This window comes from Natator depressus, chromosome 6 (genome assembly GCF_965152275.1).
Source record: "Natator depressus isolate rNatDep1 chromosome 6, rNatDep2.hap1, whole genome shotgun sequence".
Lineage (NCBI taxonomy): Eukaryota > Metazoa > Chordata > Testudines > Cheloniidae > Natator > Natator depressus.
In genome coordinates this window covers 26,799,221-26,826,792 of record NC_134239.1, presented here as the reverse complement: position 1 = coordinate 26,826,792, position 27,572 = coordinate 26,799,221, and the positions used below count along the sequence as shown (strand labels likewise).

Here is a 27,572-nt window from a genome sequence, read left to right as displayed (position 1 = left end):
GGGCGCATATACACCTGACCCAGCAAAGTAAATGTTTGCTCTGACAGAGGGAGAGCAACAACAAACTATTAACCAACACCACAACCAGGGATGTGAAATTTACCACAGATTGCTCTGTAAATCAGTCTGCCTGGAGTCTGGAAGGCACCTTAGCTCAGTGCAGTTTGTCCTTTCCAAGAATAAGTCAGATCCTTCAACAACTGGCTGTAATCACAGTGTCAAAGCCTAGGACGCAGGCAACCCCCTGCTCCCCCTCCCTCCAGAATGGTGCCTTATGGCAGCAGCATTTGACCCCAAGCAGCTGTCAGGACATCAGGGAAGAAGGACATTGGAGGGCAGAGGGCGGGCTGCACGAAGTGGTGGCTGATAGCCCCACAAGGGCACTGCCAGCAGCGGAGACCCCAGGGGGAAGCGAAGTTTACTACTCACACAGTGAAGTGATACACGAAGCACTTCCAGCCGGTGGGTCTCTCTAGGAAGTTATAGACCCTGCCTTGGATGTTGGTCCTGCTCAGCAGCGGTCTGCGGATGCTGTAGATGGAGACCCGAGGGTCCAAGTTGATGTGTGGCCGGGGGCAGTCCGTGTTCACCACCACCATCTCTCTCTTGTAGGGCGGCTCGCCCCGATCCGGATCCGCCGGCTGGCTGGAGCCCTGCTGCATCTGCTCCTGGTCGGGGGCCATAGGGGCGTAGTGGGCATTGGGGGTGCTTTCGGCCAGCTCCAGGGCGGAGGGCTTCTTGCTGGGAGTCATGCTCCCTTTCCGGGACCCAGGCAGCCGTCCCAAGCTCCAGCGTCTCTTCTCAGGCTTGGGGGAGGAGGTCATGGCCGGAGGGGCGTAGGGCGGAGGCGGAGGAGGAGTGTGCGCGATGAAGGAGGGAAAGGGGCAGCCGCTGCTGGGGCGGGAAGCAGGGATGCAACCCCGGCGCTGCCCCGGGGAAGGAAGGCGGGAGAGGGACAGCCAGCCACCGCCGGGGCGTCTCTCACACACTCCCTCCGCCGCTCCAGCAGCGCTCCTAGCCCGGCCCACCCCGGGGGACGGCCCCCGCCGGGAAAGGTACGAGGTCTCCGCCTCCCTGCCCGGCTGCCACCCGAGCCCGGGGGACAGCGGGAGCTGCCTGGTCCCCGCCCGGGGCATTCCCCGGACACTTGGCACGGACGGCTCGTTCCTCTTGGCGCGCGTCCAAGCTCGCGCCAGGCTCGCTCGGTTGGAGGAGGGTGTAAAGCAGAAAGCCCGCCCTGGGCACTGTCCGCTCCACGGGGCCGGGGCAGGTCAGACAATGCCCCGCCGCGCGCAGCCTCGCCCGCCTGCCTGCCGGTCGGTGGCAGCGGAGATGGGGCTCGGGTGCTGCCTTGGGGTTGGAGCAGGTAATGGGGACCGGATTGTCTCTGTGGGACGGATGCGCCATACGCCAGCCCTGAGAAGGGAAAGGAAAGAGCCACTCTTTGGGTTGGGTTGTTTTTTTTTTTTTTTTTTGTAATGGATGATTGGTGGGGCTTACATTAAGGGGCAATTTCCAGAGGGGTCTCGCTTGTGTCCTTGTTTCAACCAAGCAGGGGAGAAAAGGCCCTAGCCAACCTCTGTTCAGGTGACTATCCCTTCTGTGGAGATTGGGTCCAACGCTGGTGCAGAGAGCAGCCTCTTCTTTCTGGAGTAAAGGAGGGTTGGGAAGAGAGGACAGCACCATGGCTCACTGGCCAGCCACCAGGCGAGAAAGCAGCTGCATCCTTTCAAGCCTGCAGTAACTTTTTCCAAGGTGCATGTAAGAGCAGGTGAGGGGCTTTACATCAGAAGGGTCTTTCTAAGGAACAAGCCCTTTGCAGGGCCTTATTCATATGTTGTTGATGCTGGTGCAGGGCTGTGTCTACAGACACAATGTCCTCAACTAGATCTCTAGGTGTAAATAATAATTTGTGTCTTAGACTTTGGTGTTAAACTGTTCTTTTTATTATCTCACCGCCTCCCACACACACTGCATCTGTCCATTTCCTCCACTGGTTGCATCCTATCTGACATGCAGACTCTGAGTAGGACTTGTCAGAAATTCTCCCCCAGAAGGTTTGGGGGCAGAAATCTCCTCCAACTCTTTGGCAGCTGCATCCTTTCAAGCCTGCAGTAACTTTTTCCAAGGTGCATGTAAGAGCAGGTGAGGGGCTTTACATCAGAAGGGTCTTTCTAAGGAACAAGCCCTTTGCAGGGCCTTATTCATATGTTGTTGATGCTGGTGCAGGGCTGTGTCTACAGACACAATGTCCTCAACTAGATCTCTAGGTGTAAATAATAATTTGTGTCTTAGACTTTGGTGTTAAACTGTTCTTTTTATTATCTCACCGCCTCCCACACACACTGCATCTGTCCATTTCCTCCACTGGTTGCATCCTATCTGACATGTAGACTCTGAGTAGGACTTGTCAGAAATTCTCCCCCAGAAGGTTTGGGGACAGAAATTCTCCCCCAACTCTTTGGCAGCCTAACCTGGCAGGCTGATGGAGAGCTGAGAGTGTGGAAGCTCTGGGAAAGCCAGCCCCCAAGTTCCCAGGCTGTCAGCTCTTCAGCACGCCAGGCTCCCAAGGTCCACAGCTCCAGGGCAGCCCGCTAGGCAGACTGCCCATAAGCCAGAGATCCCAGGGGGTACAAGGTCAGAGACAGGGCCATTCGCTTTCTCACAGTAATTAAAAAAGTTTGATTTTCATTCCAAAACAGAATCAAACCATATTTTGAAATACTGAAATCCTCTGTGAAATGGAATTACCTTTCTCCCCACAGCTCTAATTGTGAGGTTACTGGTGCAGGGACTGTCTTCCTTGTTATTTCTCTGTAACAGTGCCTTTCACAATGGGGCCCTAGTTTTTCATTGTGGGTTCTAGGTGCTACCATGATATAAATAAATGATGAATCGGTGATTGAACTAGAGAGTAATAAGTTTTGCCCCTCAGCTCTCAGACTATAGTTGACTCTCTCATCACTACCTTTAAAATATGTTTGCTTTTGTGGAGGCTGCTGCTATATGTGTTTGGCCATTACTGTTAGGTTATATGAGGGCTTGGCCTAGTTTTTTTGTCTACTGTTTTAAGCAATGACTTACTTTACTATGACAAATTGTTTCACGCCACAGTCACAAGAGCCTATGCTGCAGCAATTAGCTAACCATTTCTATTCCCAGACCTAAAAGGGAGATTATCTTTGGTCTGGAGAGCTGTTTTTTTTCCTTCTAGCCCAGAATAGAATAGAACTAGTTAACAAGCATAGCTATGCTGAGTTCATGGGCGATACTTGTGCTTAAACAAAAATGTTGTGGTAAGATAAGGGGCTATATAAAGTTAAACAAAAACAGCCTTACGAATTGCAGCTCCATTCAAACCAGAGAGAGCTATAGAGGGGGATTGGGCCAGATCCTCAGGTGGTGTAAATTAGCATGATTTTATGATCTGGCCCCTTGTCTATTAAATGAAGAAAAGTAAAACATTGGTCTTTCAAACAATAAAGACTAAATACATCTGTTTGAAAAATAAGCTGGCAGTGATTGTTTTTCATGAGAAAAAACAAATATAATTAGCAAGTCACGTTACCAAAACAGCATGCCAGAAGAGGTAAGGTCTGCCTTTCATCTAACCTACAGCCAGCCACATTGTGCCTAATTGGCACTGACCCATGTTGGGTGTGGTATGAAATCACTATCTGTCAAGAGCTTTCTGTGCCAGATAGGGAGAATTCACATGCTGCACTGTGGTGTAGCATACCACCCTTTCTGTACCCAGCCAGCTCCGTTGACCAGTACATGGGTGTTGGAGGCCATGGCCATGCCTCCTTACTGTCCCCTTTGTGATACCTTCACAGCTGCCAACTTTCACGCGGTAAATAAGCGCCCCGACTTTCACAATAAGCCAAAAATCAAGCTAATCCCATTTCAAAACAAGGCCAAAACAAGCCAATCCCTAAGAACCCCAACACTCTGTGTGACTAGATCCCCCCGGCGTGCAGTCTGGGCCTGCAGTGGGCCTGCTGTGCACCCCTGACTCTCCCCTCCTTGCCCCTGCTTGCCCCTTACCCCTGCTATCTCCCCCTTGCCCCTGCTTGCCAGGAGCCAATTAAAAAAAAAAAAAAAGCAACAAGCTACAAGCCAAACAAGCAACAAGCCAAAAACTAGCCAACAAACAACTCACAAGCCAATTAAGCCAAAAACAAGCCCAATTTCTGCCCCCCCCCCCCTTTTTTTTTTTTGGTGGGTTTGGCATGTCTGGGTACCTTGTGCCTCTGGGTTTGCTAGGAGAGAATAGACCTTGTGCTCCCTCAAGTGCACAGACTATAATTGTGCCCGGTCCTTGTGCATAGGATGTAAGGGGGAAGAGAGTACCTCTCCAGACCCTGTGCACCTGTACAAAGGCCATGAAAAATCTGCCCCTTATTATAACCAATTGTATGATTTAATAACAAGGTTTTTGTGTCTAATCTAGTCAAAATGATCATTTGGTTTTTGGATTAGCCAATGGAAGTGCTAATAATGCAAAGAGGAAAGTTTTGGATTTCAGTAGAAATAAAATGATGCCTTCTCTCTGGCCACCAGTACCAACTTCCTGGACTCTGAATTAGCAGGGATTTTAGTAATGTCTGATTGTGGTGTGTTTGGCAGCCAGCAAGACCATGAGTGTGACTCTTTGGGGCAGATTGCAAGGGTCCCCCACCTTTATTTATATGAGATGAGCAGTTACCCATATGAGAAGTGTACTCACAAACTAACTTTTTGTATATTGCCAGTCTCTTTTGTTATGGGGTTTTACACGTAAGCCCAGTGTGAAAAATGAACAAATTCAATTATTATCCTCCATTGGTTGAGGCCTACCACACTGGGGTTCTGGTCCTTGACTAGGACTCCTGGGCCCTATGACGATAATATTAATAATGTTTTGATATGGAAAAGCTAATCTATTTGTTTTTTAAATAAAATAGGAAATTTCTATAAAAGCAAGGCATATTTTTTTGGACAAGACAGTAACCGATCCCTGGAGAAACAGAGAAGAAGATTGAATCAAGAAAAATAAGGGACAACAAAGATGCCTGAAAGGTAAACTTTAAATTTGATTAGGATGCTCTTGGAAACCTGTGTAATTGTTTTACGGATACTGTGACATGGTTTTATATTTTCTTAATTAAAACATGAGATGATGACAAAAGAGATGGTAGGAATTCTGAGACAGGTTTTAGACTTGAAGAGAGGAAACTTTTACATAACTCAAATAAATTACTTCCAGCATACAAAACAAGACAGAAGATGGAGTCATCCAGTTAAAGAAGTAAAAGAAGAAAAATAAAGATTAAAAAAATTGAGGAATATATTTGCACCTAAGTATCTATAAACAAATACAGCAAGGTGAACAAATAAGAAGAATTAAAAGTGATCTAAATGATGGAGAGTATGACATAACTGAAAGCTAGTGGGATGATTCTCTCAAATGAAATGTCAAAATTGAGTTCTTAGCTTAGTTCTGAATCCACAGATTGACAGAGCTAGAAGAGTACCCAGAAGTCACCTACTACAGGACAGGCCCAACAAAGAAAATAACAGAACGCCACTAGCCGTCACCTTCAGCCCCCAACTAAAACCTCTCCAACGCATTATCAAGGATCTACAACCTATCCTGAAGGACGACCCATCACTCTCACAAATCTTGGGAGACAGTCCAGTCCTTGCCTACAGACAGTCCCCCAACCTGAAGCAAATACTCACCAGCAACCACACACCACACAACAGAACCACTAACCCAGGAACCTATCCTTGCAACAAAGCCCGTTGCCAGCTGTGTCCACATATCTATTCAGGGGACACCATCATAGGGCCTAATCACATCAGCCACACTATCAGAGGCTCGTTCATCTGCACATCTACCGATGTGATATATGCCATCATGTGCCAGCAATGCCCCTCTGCCATGTACATTGGTCAAACTGGACAGTCTCTACGTAAAAGAATAAATGGACACAAATCAGATGTCAAGAATTATAACATTCATAAACCAGTTGGAGAACACTTCAATCTCTCTGGTCACTCGATTTCTGATCTAAAAGTGACTATTCTTCAACAAAAAAACTTCAAAAACAGACTCCAACGAGAGACTGCTGAATTGGAATTAATTTACAAATTGGATACAATTAACTTAGGCTTGAATAGAGACTGGGAGTGGTTGAGTCATTATACAAAGTAAAACTATTTCCCCTTGTTTATTCCCCCCCCTCCCCCGCCCACTGTTCCTCGGACGTTCTTGTTAACTCCTGGAAGTGTGCTGGAAATGGCCCACCTTGATTATCACTTCAAAAGGTTTTCTCTCCCCCCACCCCACTCTCCTGCTGGTAATAGCTCATCTTAAGTGATCACTCTCCTTATAATGTGTATGATAAACACCCATTTTTTCATGGTCTGTGTGTATTTAAATCTCCTCACTGTACTTTCCACTTTATGCATCCGATGAAGTGAGCTGTAGCTCACGAAAGCTTATGCTCAAATAAATTGGTTAGTCTCTAAGGTGCCACAAGTCCTCCTTTTCTTTTTGTGAATCCAGAGAATAATTACTTTAATTATAATGCAGAAGAGTCATTAAGTACCTGGTATTTTATGTACAGCATGCAACATTTTCAAATATAAACAATTATATAATATGTATGCACCAATTCCAGTTTCTCATCATACAAGTTATTCTTGTCTCTCTATTCATTTATATATAAACTTTTTGTATTTTGTTTCTATTTTACAAAAGAAAAAAATAATTTAAAACAGAAGAAAATAAAAACTCTGAGGAGCACTGTATAGATAAAAGAACTAGGAATAGAAAGAAGAGGGGGAAGAGTGTCAAAAATGCATACCAAGTCAGGCAGCAATGCTTTGATACCGAAGACAGTAGTGAAATGCTTTGGATAAGGAGGATACAGGGAATTAAAAATTAAGGAGGAACTGTAATACAGTCAACATGGTCACTGCTGCTCAGTAGTAATTACAATTTACAATCTATGAAGGACACAGTAAATATTTAAGAATCAGAAAGGAAAGGTTAATAAGATATGATATTGTTAACTTATTATAACTAAGTACCATGTTATACATTTGCATCTGGAGGAAGATGGTACATTTGGAATTGGATTTTAAAAGCTGAGCAGCATTGGCCTAATTCTGCTCCCATTAAAGTCTATGGCAAAATTCCCAGCTCCATTGACGTTGATAGGAGCAGAGCGAGTCCATCATTCAGCACTCTTAAAAATCACACCCTGAGTCTATGGTAGATCGCGAATTTTTGTCCCGCCTTGGGGCTGCTTTTATATTCATCACCCATGTATATAGTTGAATGTGAGATGTATTTTTAAGATCTTTCTGATCTTTTTTTATATATTATATAGCATAAAAATGCAGAGTCACATCTTTCATCATTACTGAACATTTATAAGGCAGAGTTGGTGCAGTGAGTTACAGAGGAGGGACACGCTTTCTTTGTGTAATTAGTTCCCTGTATCTAATGTAAGAGTCTTGCAGTTTGAAAGCATATGGGTGCTCTGTGTGTCCTGAAAACCAAAGCACTTACACTGGTAATTACAGACTTCCGTGTCAGACAGTTTTTCAACATAACTAAGTTTGACTTCGATATCTGCATTCTAACTGTTGCTGCTAAGGGTTTTTTCCGTTTTCTTCTCTCTCTCTCTTTTTTTTTTTTTTGGTGCTACTTCCTGTTTAATGAAAACTTCTGTGCAGCTGTGGAGATGGGGGTGGGGAGAGAAGTTTTTGATGTAAACAAACTTTCCATGGAGAAACAGCAAAATACGTTTTAACAACAACAACTCCTCGCTTAAAATCAGTGATAGTGCCTACCTGAATTCCACTCACTGTAGAGTCCCTTGGTTAATCATTCTGTAAGAAGTCTGTTTAAAAAGCCAACCAAAGAAATAGATAACTGTGACTCAGTAAGGAACTGAGAAGTATTGTCCGTAGTGAACTATGGTTCAGTGAAATACAGAATATTTCAGACACTTTCATACATTAACATATGCACAGTTTTTCAAACTCTCACAATATTCACCGTTTTTCTTAATGCCCCAACTCCCAGAGGCATGTAATTACATGAGAATCTCAGCTTTCAGGGAAAAAAAAGTTTCTAGCCATCACAGTTGCAAAGTAAAGCTTGAGAACAAGACTCTAAAGGATCAAAAACCCAGAAAGCAAATAGAAAGAATCCTAAATTTCTTTATTTACTGTTTTTAACTCTCATTAGTTTTAAGTCAGTATCATGATTTTTGAGGAATTGACTTATTTTTAAATGCTTAGGGTGGGCAAAAGTATATACAGGCTACTGCTTGGAGTTTTCAGTGCACATGTGAATGAATTAGACATTGTTTTAAATTGTTAATAAGTCACAATCTGCCCTCATACCACACTACTAGAATCAAAAGCTGAGATTTTTAAAGCTACCTACAATATTGGGTCACCCAAATCCCATTAAAACTAATGAGGACTGAGTGTCCAGATACCCTAGGTGATTTAGAATTTGTCCCAGTGTTCACTGTATTTTAAACTGTGCAGCACCTGAGGATCTCAGCAGTGGGGTGCATCATAAATATAATTATTATAATACTGAATAATTAAAAGAAAATGTATCAGAATGAACTATTTTAACTAAGGCCTAGAAAGTTTTACCAGCATAGCTATGGCAGTTAGGAATGGGGGGGAGGGGTGGGTGGAAATCACACCCCTAACTAACAGCTCTGCTAGCAAAGCCCAAGTGTGGACGAAATTATACTGGCCCAAAAAAGAAAAACAAAAAACACCCTTTTGCTGACATAGATCATTCCGTTCAGGGAGCTAGTTTAACCTACAAACAAAAAGCGGGGGGAAAAGAAGCTTTTGCTGATATAAGCTGTGTTTCCCAAGGGGAGGGGGCTGTTGCTGGTATAGCTCTTCCAGCAAACTTTTTAAGTGCAGAGAAGGCCTAAATTAGATAATGAAGAGGAGTTGAGATATTAGGTTTCTTTTTCTTCTTCTTCTTTTCTTTCTGTCATAGTTTAGCACAGAGGCCCTGCTTTTACTTGGTATTCAGCAAACAGCTGGTGTAGCTCAGACTCATAGACTTTCATGTCAGAAGGGACCACCATGATCATCTCCTACTCACCATGATTCCCTCCTACACATTGCAGGCCTGCATCATCGCCACTCCGAAGATGACAAAGAAAGACTCAATTTATACCAATTGAATTTACTCTGGTTTCAATCATGGATAACTGCTACCTGTGCATACTATGGCTTCCTTTGTCGAGCCATGAAATTTGTACCAGTGCAGCTACACTTGTTGCTGGCCTCTGATGGCTGAATCAGAGCTAAGCCCAAATATAGACCAGCCCTTATACATTTCTCCCCTTTATATGCACCTATAATTGTTGTTATTGCATCTATCAATTTAAGAACAGTCCTCATTGGTATGTATTCTATTCCATTCAAGAACCCAATAACTTACTTTACTGTTCTTGGAATATTAGGATTTGGGCTCCCTGCTACTGTTTCAGAATTTTAGGCTATGGTCCTGCAGAAACTTATGCATATGCTTTACTTTAAGCATGAAAGTCATTCCACTGACTTCCTATTGAAGTCAATGGAATGACTTGCATGCGTACATGTGTGCTTAATTTTCAGTATTTGCTGGACTAGGCCTTATTTTGTTACACATGCTTGAGGAAGGAAGGGAAGGCTTGTTAAGGAAATTCCTGCTTCTTTCTGCCTTGTCTACCCACTGGGTATTTGCCCTGATTTCAGCCACTGCTGGCCAGCTATTGCTGTAGCTGTACCAATGCAAACTCCAAGTTTAGACAAGGAAACCAGTATTAACTATCATTTATATCAGTGTAGTTTACCCCAGTATCAAGTGTTTGGCTCCACTGGTGCAAAATAGTGGCTTTGTCCATGTACACTAAAGTTTTGTTTTAGCATAGTTACACAGGTGGCTGGAATCTTATGACAAACCTCTGTTTTTACCTTTTAGTCAGTTTATTGTAACTAGGCTTTCCTGGTCTATGCTAAGTGATGGCAGCATCACACTACCAGTATCTTACTCATATTATTGTCAGGGAAAGAATGACTCACATTACAGCAGTCATTATAACATGGATGTTATGACTAGCAACCCCAGTTACAGACACAAGGTAGTTACTTGACCTGAAACATTCATGTGCACTCAATACATAACACCACAAGAGTGTGCTATCAGTTTCTTTTTAATAGCCCTCCTAGGCCTAATCTACACTGTTACTCTTTTACTAACTCTTCCCACCAGTTCAGCTCCACTGGTAGGAGTGCTAGTGGAGACAAGGCAACACCAGTCACCAGAATTTTAACCACTGCAACGTCTAGCACAGCTCTCAGTAGAATCAGTGATAGCAACACTGGGAAATATTAGGGTGAAATGGCCAGTGTAGACTACAGTTCTAGAGCATATTATCACTGCTGGCCTTCAACCCTGGAAATACAATAATAGAATGTGGATAGGCAAACAACATATATCTGCCTGTTCTGAAACATCACCTTCTTGTGGCTGCTTAAAGGTTTAACAACTGTATTAGAGAGAATAGTTCCTGACATGACTGAGCAAAGTGTGAGCGGGCCAAGCATGCATGTGTCAGTACTTGAAGTTCACATCAACTGCTCACCAGGCTCATAAACAGACATTGTCTGAAAAGAAAAGAACAGCTTTTAAATGTTTGTTAGTATGATCTTTTGTTAATTTATTTAAAGAAAAATGACACAGAAAATAGCTTACAATTTAGAGGGTTGAATTTGGTTTGAGCAAACATTTTTGCTAAGAGTTAATTTGTCTGCAGCTATAGTGGTGAGGTTGGGACTATGATTGGTAGAGATAAGTAGGTCAGTTACAGGAAACAAAGAGAAACATATTATTTAGCATGTACCAGAGATGGCCGATAAACCTGACTCTGGAGGCTGTTTGGATAAGCAACCAGAAGATTGACCTACGACGATTATCAATTTTTAAGAGCTTCATGCCCACACCCCCTAACATTTCCTACCTAAACACATGAAGTACACATCTACCTTTATGCACATTTCATCCTTGAGACCAGCTCTTACTCTTTATGATTCTTCACTGGGTTACACGTATTGGGGGATGCGCGCAATTCTTTTTTTTTTCTTTTCAGGAATTCTAGGGCTTACAAAGTGCCCAGGTTTTAGGCCATAAAGCACAGACCAAACAAAGCATTTAAGCATATGAGTATTCCCACTGGCTTCATGTGCTTCCAGTTAAGTATATGCCAAAAAGCTTTGTTAGATTGGGGCCTACATTTTTATGATGAAAAGCATTTTAATATTTGCTATTTGTGCTGTCTGCTTAGTCCCCTCATTCACATATGAATTAATGCTTCAGTTCCCCGACTGAATGACTGAAACGGTTATCAACAGGAGAATATACCAAACAAGTCACTTCCAGTTCAAACTTTCGATCAAGTGAGTCTTGCAAACATCTCTGCAAATATACTACGAGTTTATGTCGGATTTAGCAGCGCTAAATTGAATTAACCCTGCACCCGTCCACACAACGAAGCCATTTTTTTTGGCATAAAGGGCTCTTAAAACCGATTTCTGTACTCCTCCCCAACGAGGGGATTAGCGCTGAAATTGACATCGCCGTTTTGAATTAGGGTTAGTGTGGACGCAATTCTAAGGTATTGGCCTCCGGGAGCTATCCCACAGTGCACCATTGTGACCGCTCTGGACAGCACTCTGAAGTCGGATGCACTGGCCAGGAGTACAGGAAAAGCCCCGGGAACTTTTGAATCTCATTTCCTGTTTGGCCAGGCAACCTCATCAGCACAGGTGACCATGCAGTCCCAGAATCAAAAAAGAGCTCCAGCATGGACAGAACAGGAGGTACTGGATCTGATCGCTGTACAGGGAGAGGAATCCGTGCTATCAGAGCTACGTTCCAAAAGACAAAATGCCAAAACATTTTTAAAAATCTCCGAGGCCATGAGGGACAGAGGCTACAGCAGGGACACAACACAGTGCTGCGTGAAATTTAAGGAGCTCAGACAAGCGTGCCAGAAAACCAAAGAATCAAATGGATGCTCCGGGACAGAGCCCCAGACATACTGCTTCTATGCTGAGCTGCATGCAATTCTAGGGGGGGCTGCCACCACTACCCCACCCCTGTCCGTGGACTCCAATGATGGGGTACTCTTCACTATGCCTGAGGATTTTGCAGACAGGGAAGATGGGGAGGAGGAGGACGAGCTTGAGGAGAGCACACAGCACACTGTTCTCCCCAACAGCCAGGATCTTTTTATCACCCTGACTGAAATACCCTCCCAACACAACGAAGCCAGAGAAGGGACCTCTGGTGAGTGTACCTTTTAAAATATAATACAGGTTATAAAAGCAAGCATTTTTTAATGATTAAGTAGCCCTGAGGACTTGGGATGCATTCGTTGCCATTACAGCTATTGGAAAAGTCTGTTAACGTGTCTGTGGATGGAGTGGAAATCCGCCAGGGACATCTCCATGAAGCCTTTGCAGAAGGTTTCTGGGGAAAGCAGCCTTATTCTGTCCTCCATGGTAGGACACTTTACCATGCCATGCTAGTAGCAAGTAATCTGGTATCATTGCATGACAAAGCCTGGCAGCGTATAGTTCCGGTGTTTGCTGCCATTCAAGCAACAGCCGTTCTTTATCTCTCTGTGTTATCCTCAGGAGAGTGATATCGTTCATGGTAACCTGATTGAAATAGGGGAATTTAATTAAGGGGACATTCAGAGGTGGCCATTCCTACTGGGCTGTTTGCCTGCGGCTGAAAAGAAATCCTCCCCGCAGTTAGCCACGTGGTGGTGGTGGGGGCATTGGCGCTGAGCTGTTCGCGTTTGGCTAGCAGGGATCTTCCCTGATACCAGCCACGTGGTGTGGGGAGGGGTAAAGTGATCATCCCAGAGAATTGGATGGGGCGGGGGGTTAGTTTGGTTTCTGCTGCTGCACGTTAACAGGAAAACCGCAGCACTAAATGGCCAACTCAACGTGCTTTGCTTGGTATGGGAGAGGAGGGCACTGCTGTTATGAAGGTTGCAGAAGCCGAAAGACTATGGCTTACCATGGCCCCCTGCAAGCCGAATTCTGTTGCCCGGCACTGCGTGTGTGATCTCTAACACCAAAGCCGCAGGCACTCAATATAAGATGCAAAATGCGACCTTGTACCAAAATCACATGTGCTATGTAATGTGAATAGTGTTGTTCACCGTGAAAGATTGTTCTGTAAATGTATCTTTTAAAATACTATACTCCCTTTTTTTCCTCCAGCAGCTGCAAATGTTTCAAGCCTCCCTCCTCCGTCCCAAAGGCCATCTCAGATAAGGCGGTGAAAAAAACGCAACCACGATGAAATGTTCTCTGAGTTCATGCAGTCATCCGGCACTGACAGAGCTCAGCAGAATGTGTGGAGGGACACAATAGCAGAGCACAGGAAAGTGGCCGATGAACGTGATGAGAGATGGTGGCAGGAAGATCAGAGGAGGCATGAGGCAACGCTGGGGCTACTGCAGGATCAAACGGACATGCTCCAGCGTCTGGTGGAGGTTCATGAATGGCAGCAGGATCACAGACTGCCGCTGCAGACCCTGCTTAACCGCCCTCCCTCCTCTCCAAGTTCCACAGCATCCTCACCCCGACGCCCAAGAACACGGGGGCGGGGGAGGAGGCTCCAGGCACCCAACCACCCCACCCCAGTGGACAGTCCAAGCAACAGAAGGCTGTCATTCAAGAAGTTTTAAAGTGGCCTTTTCCTTCCCTCCTACCACACCCGACCCAGGCTACCTTGTGAGTTATCTCCCTATTTTTATAATAAATTAATAAAGAATACATGTCTTTTAAACGATAGTGACTTTATTTCCTTTGCAAGCAAGCTGTGATAGAAGGGGGGAAGGCGGGTGGCTTACACGGAATTCAGATGCAACCAAGGGGGCGGGTTTTCATCAAGGAGAAACAAGCAGGAGTGTCACACAGTACCCTGGTCAGTCTTGAAACTGGTTTTCAAAGCTTCTCTGATGCGCAGCGCTTCCTGCTGTGCTCTTCTAACCGCCCTGGTGTCTGGGTGCGCGTATTCAGTGGCCAGGCTATTTGAATCAACCTCCCACCCTGCCATAAACATCTCCCCCTTACTCTCACAGAGATTGTGAAGCATACAGCAAGCAGCAATAACAATGGGAATATTGGTTTCGCTGAAGTCTGAGCGAGTCAGTAAATTGTGCCAGCGACCCTTTAAACATCCAAATGCGCACGCTACCACCATTCTGCACTTGGTCAGCCTATAGTTGAACAGCTCCTTAATACTGTCCGGGGTGCCTGTGTACAGCTTCATGAGCCAGGGCATTAAGGGGTAGGCTGGGTCCCCAAGGATAACTATAGGCATTTCAACATCCCCAACAGTTATTTTCTGGTCTGGGAAGTAAATCCCTTCCTGCGGCCATTTAAACAGACCAGAGTTCCTGAAGACGCGAGCGTCATGAACCTTTCCCGGCCATCCCACGTGGATGTTGGTGAAACGTCCCTTGTGATCCACCAGTGCTTGCAGCACCATTGAAAAGTACCTCTTGTGGTTTACGTGCTGGCTGCCCTGGTAGTCCGGTCCCAAGATAGGGATATGCGTTCCATCTATCGCCCCACCACAGTTAGGGAATCCCCCCTGCACATTTTCCAGAGTCACTACCTTTGATAGCAGCAGCTCAATGATTGCACTGGCTACTTGGATCACAGCAATCCCCACAGTAGATTTGCCCACTCCAAATTGATTCCCGACAGACCGGTAGCTGTGTGGCGTTGCAAGCTTCCACAGAGCTATTGCCACTCGCTTGTGAATTGTAAGTGCTGCTCTCATCTTGGTATTCTTGCGCTTCAGGGCAGGGGAAAGCAAGTCACCAAGTTCCATAAAAGTGCCCTTTCGCATGCGAAAGTTTCGGAGCCACTGGGAATCATCCCAAACCTGCAACACTATGCGGTCCCACCAGTCGGTGCTTGTTTCCCGGGCCCAGAATCAGCGTTCCACGGCATGAGCCTGCCCCAGTAACACCATGATCGCCAAATTGCTGGGGACCGCGGTTTTAGAGAAATCTATGTTCATGTCTTCATCACTGCACTGCCATCACTTCCTCGCTTGGTTTTTCAGGTGCTGGTTCTGCATAAACTGCACAATAATGTGCGAGGCGTTTACAATGGTCATAACTGCTGCGGTGAGCTGAACGGGCTCCATGCTTGCTGTGCTATGGTGTCTGCTCGGGCAATCCAGGGAAAAGGGCGCTGAACAATTGTCTGCCATTGCTCTGAAGGAGGGAGGGGCGGCTGACAACATGGCTTACACGGTTGGCTTACAGGGAATTAAAATCAACAAAGGGGGTGGCTTTGCATCAAGGAGAAACAGAATGGCCCTCTCAAGGATAGAACTCAAAACCCTAGGCTTAGCAGGCCAATGATTTAATGGAGGGAGGGAGGAAGGGAGGAGAAAATGAATACAAAATAAATCTAGTCTATTTCTTGTTTTGATCCACTTCATCTATCTTTATACATCTTGCTGGCAGCAGATGGTGCATTACGACTGCTGGCCATCATCGTCTCCTGGCTGCTCATTAGAAGACGGTGCAGTAGGACTGCTGGCAGGACTGAATTGCCATGAGACGAAACTTAAAAGGGAAATGACCTGGCGGAGTCACTCCCATGTTTGCCCAGGCGCCCCTGACCGACCTCACCGAGGTCGGCTAAAAGAGCACCCTGGAGTACGGCGACGATGGCTACCAGTCATACTGCACTGTCTACTGCCAAAAGGCAATGAGCTGCTGCTGTGTAGCAATGCAGTACCACGTCTGCCAGCACCCAGGAGACATATGGTGATGGTGAGCTGAGCGGGCTCCATGCTTGCCGTGGTATGGCATCTGCACGGGTTACTCAGGAAAAAAGGCACGAAACGATTGTCTGCCGTTGCTTTCACAGAGGGAGGGAGGGAAGGGGGGGACTGACGATATATACCCAGAACCACCCGCGACAATGTTTTTGCCCCATCAGGCATTGGGATTTCTACCCAGAATTCAAATGGGCGGCGGAGACTGCGGGAATTGTGGGATAGCTACCCACAGTGCAACGCTCCGGAAGTCGACGGTTGCCTCGGTACTGTGGATGCACTCCGCCGACTAAATGCACTTAGACCATTTGTGTGAGGACACACACACAATCTACTGTATAAAAACGCTTTCTACAAAACCGAATTCTATAAATTCGACCTAATTTCATAGTGGCCTTGCTTTCTAGGTCTGTTCTTGGAAATGAACATTCACTAGTACAAATGTGAATGGAAAATCCACACAGAAGGCTGTGAATACCATCCAGGCAACATTCTGAGTTATATTCAACAAAGATTCGCAAATGGTTTCTACATTGTTTGCCCAGTACTAGTTCCTGTTGTTATCAGTGTGACTGAGAGCTTCTATTTAATTTTAAAAAGCCCTGAATATTTGCCTATTTAAGAGGAGGAGCTTGTTTTATCCAAGAGCACTGCTCAGAGGGTACATTTCTGTATGAATAAGGGAGCTGGAAATGCCTGTAGCAGAAGAGCACCTCCTATGTTGCATCAGGTTTTGTTAATTTTTTTTTCTTTGGGATTAAAGCAAGAGTGGTGGGACAAAAGGTGAATAGTTAAGTAAAATATTATAAAACCCTGCCTAAGCTCTAAGGGAGACACTCAGCCTTTACTAGGCAAGAGGAAACCAATCTCTGAGCTAGGTGCTCTATTTGTGTCTCAAGCCTGTTTTGGCAAATGCCAGCCTGTTTTCCCCACTGCCCTTTGGTTTGGTTTGTTTATTTAACTATCCAGCAATTTTCACAATGGCTCCTCTGAAAATATTTCCAGAAGAGGAACCAGAAACCTCGACAGCACCTGCAACACAGCTATGTTCTTCATTAATGCACTTCGGCCAGATTCTAGTCTCATCTGCTAGGACTTAGCCAGTATCTTGATGTTGCGTACAGTGCCATGTGTGACACTATATGCATGTATGCGTGAATGCAGAGGCATCTGAAATTAGCATCTGACTTCATTCTTTATCATTACAAAATCTAATTGCATCACACATTTGTCAAAACTCTCTTCTTTATATAGGTCACATTCTCTCTCTCTCTCCCCTCCACACTGTAATCAGCATGTCTGACTGAGCTCCAAAGAAATTAGCTGCTCTTTCCAAACATCGGAATTCTACAAACATCTTAACTTCTGCACTTGGATATTGGATACTGGCAGCATCTGTGGCTGCCAGAAGGATATTACAATATTTCTGGGAACAGGTTTGCTCTTGCTGGCTGAAGCAAATTCAGAAATTGCTTTGGCACAAAGGTGCACCAACAAAAGAGAGGTTGCTTAAGTCCCTTGCCTGATGACTTCCAGTAGGTCTTCCTAAAACCGCAGCTCCAGGAATTCTTTCTGCCTCAAACCTTCTGATTCAATAACATACGTGCAAATTATGATATTATATAAGTAACTTGTTATGTTGCATGTGAGTCTTACTGTCCTATACTAATACTGTATGTACCTTAGTTTCCCTGTGTACTGCACCAATACTTGGGTGGTGGGAATTGGGTGTGTGATTTTGCTGAGGCCCTCAGGGCAGGTGAGACTGCCCAGCTATTTGCACCTATGTAATCTGAGACCCAGGAGGGGGGTGCGACCAGGTGACACCTTTGGCCCAGGAAGTGAGACAAAGAGAAGGAGGAGGGGCATGAAGGGGGGTGTCGGAGGTCGAGTGGCTGGAGGCTGGCAGTCTGCATGGGGGGACTGGAAGAGGGGGAATCCAGGGCATCTGGCCCAGGATTCCCAAGATAGACTTGCTGAAAGTCACTGATGTCTGTAATAGCAAGTTCTGTTCTATGCTGTGGTCCTGTCAACGAATAAACCTTCTGTTTGACGCTGGCTGAGAGTCACGTCTGACTGTGGAGTTGGGGTGCAGGGCCCTCTGGCTTCTCCAGGAGCCCTGCCTGTGCTGACTTGCTGTGGGAAGCACACGGTGTGAAAAGGGAATGCTGAATGCTCCGAGGGCAGACCCAGGAAGGTCGAAGCTGTGTAAGCTTCTTGCCCTGGAGACATTATGCTCAGAGGGAGGAGGCATGCTCCCCTTGAGTCCTGACTGGCTTCATATGGAGTAGTTCCAGCGCATCACTTGGTGACTCCGTGACAACTGATGGCAGAAGTAGGATCAAACTGCACTCCATGGACAGAGCATCCTGCAGTAAGTGACTGGGGAGCAGTAAAACAGAGGGGGATTAGTGAGAGACGGGTGTGCTGGAGGCTCCAAGAGGTGCGGTTCCAGGAGGCGGAGGAGCCTACAGCTTAATCCCCGAGTGAGAGTGGACCCCCCGGGAAGGGCTGTAGCACTGAAGGGGTTCCTCCCAGAGATCGTGGGGAACTCAGAGAGCACAGGCCTATGAGTCTGTGACCACTTGGGAACAGCATGGAGATGGCCTATAACCACCTCCTGAAAAAGGACATTGTAGAGCTGTGCAGAGAGAGAAGGCTGCACATTGGAAGATTCACCAAGGCACAGCTGATTGCTCGGTTGAAAGAGAATGATTGCTCTAAGGAGCCAGTTCCTCACCCAGCTGGGGATGTGAGAGAGGCTGGGAGCAGCCAGGCAGCCCCAGGGGTGATCCCAGCCACTGATCCAACTGGGGATGCGGGAGGGTCTGAAAGCAGCCTGGCAGCCCCAGGATCCACCTACCCGACCAGCAGGGGATCTTCCTGACTGGGTTCCCCACTGGTGGAGCTGAGATGGTTGGAGTTGGAAATGGAACTGAAATTGAAAGCGCTGGAGGACCGTGAGAAGGAACGGCAGGACTGTGAGAGACAGAGACAACACGAACTGGCGATGGCGGAGCGGAGAAGCAGAGAGACCCCTGCCGTGGTGAGTGGGGATGGGCCCAGGGTGGCTAAGCCCACAGGGAACTCCAATATAAAAGTGCTGCCTCAGTTTAAGGAAGGGGATGATAGAGACGCCTTCCTCACTGCCTTTGAGAAGGCCTGCAACGTGCACCAGTTTGACCCTGCAGACAGGCTTCGGCATTTCACCCCTTTACTGGTCCCAAAGCCATAGAGATGTTCAGCCAGATGGATGAGGTAGAAGCAGGGGACTAGGAACTGTTCAAATAAGCCCTGCTGCGCAAGTTTGAGCTGACCCCCAAGACGTACAGGAAAAGGTTCCGGAGTATGCAGAAGACCCAGGGGATGACCTGTCTGGAACTGGTCACGCTGATGGGGGAATACACTTACAAGTGGGTGAATGGGGCTGGGGCCCAGACCAAGGAGGACGTGATTGAACTGATGGGTCTGGAGCGACTATAATGAACTCTGTCCCCCTGACCTGAGGATGTGGCTGGTGGACAAGAGGCCGAAGGACCTGCACCACGCAGGGCTGCTGGCTGAGGAGTTTGTAAACAGCAGGTCGGGACATGGAATGGAATCCCAGGGGGACAGGCCCACATCAGTGCAGAAGCGGGGTCACCCAGGGGCTTCCCTGAAGGGAGCCTCAGATAAATCCCTCCCGAGAGGCACAGCCAATACCAGAGCTGACCGACCAGCCCCGGGGACCAACGGGACCTGAGGTGTAATTATTGTGGGCAGAGGAGCCACAGGTGGGCCCGGTGCCAAAAGCTCAGGGACAGGATGAGCAAACCAAGCCCTTAGAGGGTTAACTGGGTGGGAGCCCAGCTGGAGGAGGGGCTGGCAGTTTAGCAATGGCCCAAGAGGGAGGAGTCTTCCAGGCCAGCTCCTTGGGGAGGCTTGATGCTACGTGTGATGTTGCACTCCATATGATTTTATGAAAATATGCCAATGAGTGTGATTATAATGTAACTGAAATATGCTTCATGCGAGAGGTCTCTTGTAAGGTATTATTACAAAGCTTATAATCTACTGAGTGTGGTCATACTAGTTGTATAAATGTATCATTCTTGTATCGAAAACTAGAAATATAAAATATAACTCTAAGGTCCAACTTGAATCAGTGTCACTCAAAGCACTTTACAAATATGAATGAATGAAGCTTCACAACAGTTCTTTGAGATAGGACAGTATTGTTAGCCCCATTATGCAGATGAGAAAAATGAGGCACAGAAAGGGCTTGACTTTTAATAGTTCTCAGCATGTACATTTCTCATAGAGATCTATAGGAGCTGCAAGTGTTCTGTAGTACTGAAAAAAATCAGACTTTTTAGGACTTTCTATAGACAAACTGATAGAACACAAACTGTGTGGAGTCATAATTAATACAATGTTAAACACACATTGTAGACAGGGACTCATGTTCAACTTCATGTCAGCTGGTTGTAGTTATCCCTAACGTCCACGCACAACCAGCTGACAAGGAGTTGAACATGAGAGCCCCTGTTCATACTGAGTGCTAAATCATGCACCTAATAGCTAGCTGAAATTGGTGCTTTGGCTGGACCACTGATATGCCAGTAGGTCTTATCACACACATTGTGTGGACCACTTATGGGCACAAGGAACAAGATTCTTTTCCTCACAGTTAAATCTATATGGAACAGAGAAGGAGGCGCAATTTTTCCAGTCCATGTTCTTTTTAAATGTATTTTTGGTATTTAAAGAGCCTGTTTACTAGACCGGCATGTTAAAAAATGTCCAGTCATTTGGGAAACAATGAGCATTCATTATAGAGTAAAGTAACCTGATTCCATCTGGTCAAATGCAGTATCATTTTTCCATCAGGAAACAAGTTAGTAAAGTAGGCCTTCTCTTTCTCTACCAGTGTCAATCATAAAATCTCTAGTAACCGAAGTGGGGAGAAAAAATAAGCAATTGATAATGGTTAGGTGGCTAGTGTGCTCTGACTGCTCCTTATTACGCTATGCTGTGGAGTTGTAGCCATGTCAGTCCCAGGATATCAGAGCGACAAGGTGGGTGAGGTAATATCAGAGTACCTTTCCCAGACCTGAAGAAGAGCTCTCTGTGGCTCAAAACCTTGTCTCTCTCACCAACAGAAGTTGGTTCAGTAAAAGATATTCCCTCACCCACCTTGTCTCGCTTATTACACTAATCATAACAGTCTCATTGTTACCCGTGTGCTCCCCTGACCTGTGTGTTTTACCCACCTGTTGCCTCATCTTATATTTAGATGATAAAACCTGTGGAATAGGAATAGTCTCTGGTGTGTACATAGTGGTTAGCATAGTAGGGCCTTGATCCTGAACTATCACATGCTATTGCAATACAAATAAATAATAAAGTTGAACTAAGGTATTTGGGACCTTTGACTCTCATACTAAAATTTAGTAGTGAATGCTATTACCCCGCATATATATTTATACCAATAGCAATCTTACATTGTTCGAGCACATTTCATCCTGAGAAATCCCAAAGCAATTTTGTAGAATGTGTACAGTACACACGGATTGTTTGCCCACCACTGAAATGCAACCCGCAATTGGGGTGAAATGCAGCAGCTGCTAAGGCCTTGTCTACATGATAAATGCTTTGCTAGTATAGGTACACCAGCAAAGCCCCCTAGTGTAGATGTAGCAGATACCAACAAGGAGTTTTACTGTTGACATAGCAACACCACTTCTCAAAACAATCTTAGTCCTGCTCAAAGAAGCATTCTTCTGCTGGCATAGCTGCATCTACACTGGGGTTTTGTCATCAGAGCTACGTCGCTAGGGTTTTTCATATCCCTAACTGACATAGCTATGCCAACAAAGCTTTGTAGAGTAGACCTGGCCTAACAGTGCACTGCAACACTGCAGACCAATCCAGAACAGAAACTGAAGAAGAATGATAGCTCAAAGTGAATGTGCAGAGAGAATTTTAGGCAGGGAGAACGTAGTTACCTGAGCACTGGCACAGTATGGACGCAGAGTAGTAGCTACTGAATCACTAACTGTTCTTCATACCCTCAAACAATCCAGTTTCCTTGATGCTGTGAAATAAAAAGAAAGTAAACACTGTTGACAAGCCTTTGAATTAGCAAATACAATGGCTCTTCCACTGATCATGAAGCCCCTCATCCAATTCCTCCAAAGTAAAGATAGGGAAGGATGATTTCCCCTTCCTCAGACCATTTAGCAACCCATTGTCAAACCCAGGGGTGATCAGACCCCATGTCAGCATAGAATACTCAGTGCTTTATTCGACCTTTGAAATGTATGTGGCTGTCCAGTTAACTGTAATGGGAATTATGCACAGGTACTGAGAGGGGGCACATGCCTCTAACTCTCTTTGCTGTATACCAGCACTTCAAAAAGAGACTTTTGTAAATCCAGCTTTAACAAGAGAACCTGTGAGAAAGCTATACTAAAAACCAAAACAAACAAAACAGGTAAGTCAGAGCTGACCTATAACAATGGCCAGCTCCACCAAGCTGGAATTTCTGGTTAGTTTAAATACAATAAGATTTGATTTTCTATGATGCCTTTCAGACAGGTATTCAAAAGAACTTTGCCAAGAAATGAGATGTAATATGACAACAGAGGTAATACTGGGGTTGAAAACATTCTCTGCATTCACTGTATATTTGTATTTTTACATAAATTCCTGCTCCTGCCTCCTTTGTGGGGAAAAGAGGTTCAAACACAATGGAAACGTCCATTCTAATTCTTCTCTCGGTTCACTGGAGAAAATCAAATCTGGGATATCTCCACTGAGTCAGTGGGGTTACACCACTGTAAAACATGTATATGTGAGATCAGAATCAGGCCTACCATGTTAGTCTTCTGCAGGGAATTGGACCACGTGAAGCTTTTTGCTGGGGGAACTCCCCAACCTCTTGTGTGGCTCTGCAGTGGTTCTGTGCAGCAATGTGAAGGGGAATTTATGAGTACCCTTGTCCCTGCCCTTGCCTATTGCCAGTGGGCCCCTTGCCACACACAGTACAGACCTACTGGCCCAGAGTGCCATAGGAGAGCTGTTCTGTGGGTGCCTTGTACCTCTAGGATAAGGGAAGGACTCTGTGCACCTATTACACATACATTTCTCTCCTGCAAAGCCCTTTCACTCTGGCCTTTGACTTGCTTTGTGAAGGGACCACACAGTTTCACCTTCAGAAATACTCATTTAAAGCTATCTGTGATTTTAAAAGGCGGGGCCTTGAGCAGTCCAAAGATATTGGTGCTAGGCCCCAAGATATAATTGTGGGTCTGTGGAAGGTTGCATTAACTATGTCAAAGAGTTTCTGAACCGAAAAAGGAGACAAGGAGCTTCAATTACAATACTCTGAGTTCCCTAAACCACCTCTACATTCCACAGCTGTATTACAAGTTAAAAGTGTATCCCAAATTGATGCTGCTATTATTTATCTGTACTGTGATAGCACCTACGGTAAGGAATTCAAGCCCCATTATATGTACAGCTTCTAGCACATTTAACAAGGAGATGGCCCCTGCCGCAAAAGAGCTTACAATCATCTCAGTTTCTTTTTGACTGAAGAACACGGACGGATTCTGCTGTCCACTATACTGGTGTGAATCAGGAGTGACTCCGCTGAGGTCAGTGATATTACACTGACTGGTGTGAGGTCAGAATCAGGTTCATAGTCTTTCCCCATCTATTCTGTATGTTGATAGAGAACTGAAAAGGCAGAGAACTCGGAAGTCAAAGCTCTCCAGATGTGTACTGGTAATACTGAAATAACATTCACAGTAATTGGCAGGGCATGTAACAACGACAAATTTGAAATCAATTTTGGCAAGCATATCACGGTATCTATGGTTGCTTTGGTCTCCTAGACTTGTGAAGAGCTATTAAAATTCAGATGAAATTGAGGGCCACGGTAATTATTCTAGTTAATTAAAAAAAAATAAATTAAAAAAAAAATCCTCACTATCTTATTAATTGCCTGCACAGAACTCAGCTTGATGGGTAACATGGAGTATTGCCCTCAACACCTCCAAACACTAGGAGTGAAATCCTGACCCTATTGGAGATACAATGGAAGTCTTGCCATTGATTTCAATGGATCTTGGATTTCACCCTAGAATTTTATTATATTTAACCACTCACTTCACATTAAAAAACAAAACACTTTTTAAAATAGGCTTTGTAGTTTGCTGGGAAATCCAAGCAGCATGGAAATTTCATTTCCTGCCTGAAGCAGCAAAACATGGAGCCAGTTAATTTTGATTTTCCTGCTATTTCAGAGCTCACTATAAACTAAAGAAAACATGTTTTGTTTGAACTATGCAGTTCTTTTGTTGAATGTCTAAAATTTAAAAATTGCCATTGTCAATACAGTTGCATATTATATTCCTAGGGGTCCCTCTAGTGGCTAACGCAGCAGGCTAATTTAGCATAGCCAAGTAGACCATAGAGTGGGCTGCAGGTGGGTTTACTATCTTCTGTCTCATCGTGTTTTTACCCAGAGAGAAACTGCTGAGGTTTTTCTCAGAGTAGGACATGAAAGAATAAATTCTTAGCACTTAGTTTCCTGCCTCCCAAATGAGCCAAAAGACTAGGCAAAAATCTCAGAAATCAATCCTCTATAAGGGGTCTAGAGTCATCTTTTGTTAAAAGTGGGTAACAACTTTTTCTAACATAATTTGAACCTTCTGATTTCGAAAATAGTTGTTACCAAGCTGAATTTTGATGTTTAGATCCTCAAACTTGCAAACAAATATGGCAACCAAAATTCACCAGAAACATTTGACATACCAACAGCACGTGTGTGAATTTGTCAGCATCAGACTATTTGGCTTAATTCCTTTTCAGTCTATTAAGAACAGAAAATGAGAACACATCGTTGTTTTACCACCTATTGCACCATATTCAACTTCTTATGGCATCTAGTCATCCATGTTTCAGAATATTAGAAATAAGTTACAATAACACATAGTTTTCTCCTTTTCTTGCATACTTAGTATTTGTTTTATGGTACATAATGCTTTGTAATTAGAATAGAATTAACATAGAAGTAATGGTGATACAAAGAGAGAGCACAACAGTAGTTAGATGAGACAGTGATTTAGGACACTCATATTGGTTAGAGTTTCAGAGTAGCAGCTGTGTTAGTCTGTATCCGCAAAAAGAAAAGGGGTACTTGTGGCACCTTAGAGACTAACAAATTTATTTGAGCATAAGCTTTCGTGAGCTACAGCTCACTTCATCGGATGCATAGCTCATGAAAGCTTATGCTCGAATAAATTTGTTAGTCTCTAAGGTGCCATAAGTACTCCTTTTCTTTTCATATTGGTTAGAGTGTAGCTAAACCATGGAATTGGTAGTAAGTCTCAAGAGAGCCACACCAGTTTCCTACAGTGTCTGCATTATTTGCCCAGAATCAAGTAAAGAAAATGTGAGTGAAGCAGGTGAACAAGGATTGCTCAGAGTAAGGGAGGCAATGGTCACCAGAAAAAAACAGCAAGACGTCAAATACAGAGAGGCCATTGACAGAATTGAGCCATCTTTCATTCAGAACAGACAGTATCAGTTGTGTGTCACAGAAATTGCTATGCCCAATACACTAACAAAGGCAAAATGCAGACGTAAACATCTGTAACTGATGTCTCATGTGTGGCAAGCTGTAGTGATCCCAATAAAGACATCAGTGTCCATAATGCAAGACAGTACAGTACTGTGAAGATAGACTGGAGATGATACATGTTTTGTGAGGAAGTGCATCCTAAACAGAGACTCATCTCTTTAACTACAATCAACATGAGTTAACAGTTAATGAAGGCAACTGTATTGGACCACAAAATTAGTGTTTGTGTATCTGGAGCAAATGACCTCATAGCTGCTGAAGACAAGTATCACCTGACTTGTTAAATCCCATTTATGAGGTCTGTGACGAAAAAGAGTGAGGGCACTAAAATTACTGACACAGCAAAGCTTTGGTTTCAAAATGAGCTATCTGATGTTTGGCATCATTACTGCGAACTTGCAAAGGAAACTGGAATTGAAATTCTACACTCTGGCAATCAATCAAAGATCATCATTCAAGGAAAAACTCCAAACTCATATTAGGGATTTAGTTCATTTCATTTCATTGCCTGATGGGTCTCCTGATGAGGATAAACACTCTTAGTTCTAGCCAAGTATAAATATGTACCTATCTCACAAATAACAGATTCTCACCAACATGAGGAGATGGCCATCCCCATTTACCACCTCCAGGAAGACATATTTCTGTCACTGGTACATGTTTGCATTGAAAATTCAGGGAGATACTTTGCTATAGAGCTTTCAGTGTCAGTGAGGATAATGTAGCTGCTTTCATTCCAAATAGCATATACATGTTCCCACTGCCTTAATTTATGCCAGGGCTGAGCTCCAGTACCTCAAGGCTTGGCAGTTTATAGCCCTGGCATGTCTGGGCTTGCCACATCAGTTATGAATGTAAAATAATCGCTAGAGCCCCAGCACCTAATTGATTGAGCCCCAGCACCTCTTTCATTACAAATCAAGTCCTGCATGTTCCCCCTCCCGCTGTATGAGGGGTAGTCTCTTCTTGAGGACAATGTGATGAAGAGAACTTTGAGAAACAAGAATCAGTGAAATTCAATGTGTTTAGTATGGCTCAAGACAATATATATGGTGTGAGTGGTGCAAAGGAATGGCCATCAAAGCATATAGGTCTTGAGTGCACCCTTCATTAGCCAACAAAGTCAAAACAACTTGTTTAACTTATAACTTTCCATAAGGGTGGCCCCTGCATTAGTTATGAAGGAATCCTAAAGGTGGGGACAGCCCTAGCAGAGAAAATCCTATAAACTATGGATGCTAGAAACAGTGCTGTAATTCCTCCCAACCTGACTCCCAGCTGACAATATTGACGTACATGATGCTTCTCTGGATGGCAAGCGCCCATTCCATGAAACCCAAATCGCTGCTTGGCAAAGAGGACCTGCCTCTGAGCTGATGCTGGATGATCTAAAGGCAACAAACAGCAGCACAGCATTCCTGATGCAGTTGACACCATCCTACCACCCAATGTAAGAAATAATACAGCAGAATCAGTATTCAAGGACTGTGTTTGCAGAGAGTGGTCCTCTGAATCTGAAGAAAACTGCAAAGCTGCAGTGCCAGCAAGAGTTTCTGTTGTGGCCTTTATCATTAAACATCAAAATGAGAACCCAAAATGTGGATGACACATTTCAACCACTTGCACGTGACAGCAGAAGCAGAAACAACCACCTTTGGATACTTGCCAATCATTCAAACCCCTGCCCATGAGCTATACACCTTTAATACTCTTGCAAACATATTATCTGTGCTTGGGCAGAAGTATGTGGTTCTAATATTGGTGAAGCTCTGATGGAACTAAAATGGGCCACATCAGAGGAGAGAGAGTGGCTTATTCCACAATAAGGCTCCATATCTCAATGAACTTTCAAAAATGTATAGGCCAGCACACACAGGCTTCAGGGCTAGCAGATGCCTGTACTGAAAGTGGAGCTCATGGACCAATCCCAACAGAACAAGATATGAATGGCCAATCATATGCCAGGGTGATGCGGATCCACACACTGACATTTCAAGCACGGTGGAGGCCGCTTCTTCTACAACTCTTGGACTT

The 27,572-nt window shown here is 44.7% G+C and overlaps 1 protein-coding gene and 1 long non-coding RNA gene across 7 annotated transcripts in view; one reads left to right on the top strand and one right to left on the bottom strand.

The window, feature by feature from the left end:
* KCNQ1 (potassium voltage-gated channel subfamily Q member 1) overlaps nucleotides 1-998 on the bottom strand; it is a 537,929-nt gene extending 536,931 nt beyond the window's left edge. Inside the window, exon 1 of the mRNA XM_074954860.1 lies at nucleotides 430-998. Within this exon, the coding sequence (XP_074810961.1) occupies nucleotides 430-824 (395 nt within the window). The 5' untranslated portion in view covers nucleotides 825-998. The remainder of the gene's footprint in view (nucleotides 1-429) is intronic.
* Nucleotides 360-13,516, top strand: LOC141988845 (uncharacterized). 6 transcript variants are annotated; one of them, XR_012639843.1, is made up of 4 exons: nucleotides 360-462; nucleotides 1,556-1,771; nucleotides 4,947-5,061; nucleotides 13,321-13,516. It is a non-coding gene; the product is annotated as an uncharacterized LOC141988845 (long non-coding RNA). The 6 variants fall into 6 exon arrangements; XR_012639842.1 differs by having other exon boundaries at nucleotides 433-671; XR_012639845.1 differs by lacking the exon at nucleotides 360-462 and adding an exon at nucleotides 883-1,055.
* Nucleotides 13,517-27,572: the final 14,056 nt, after the last annotated feature.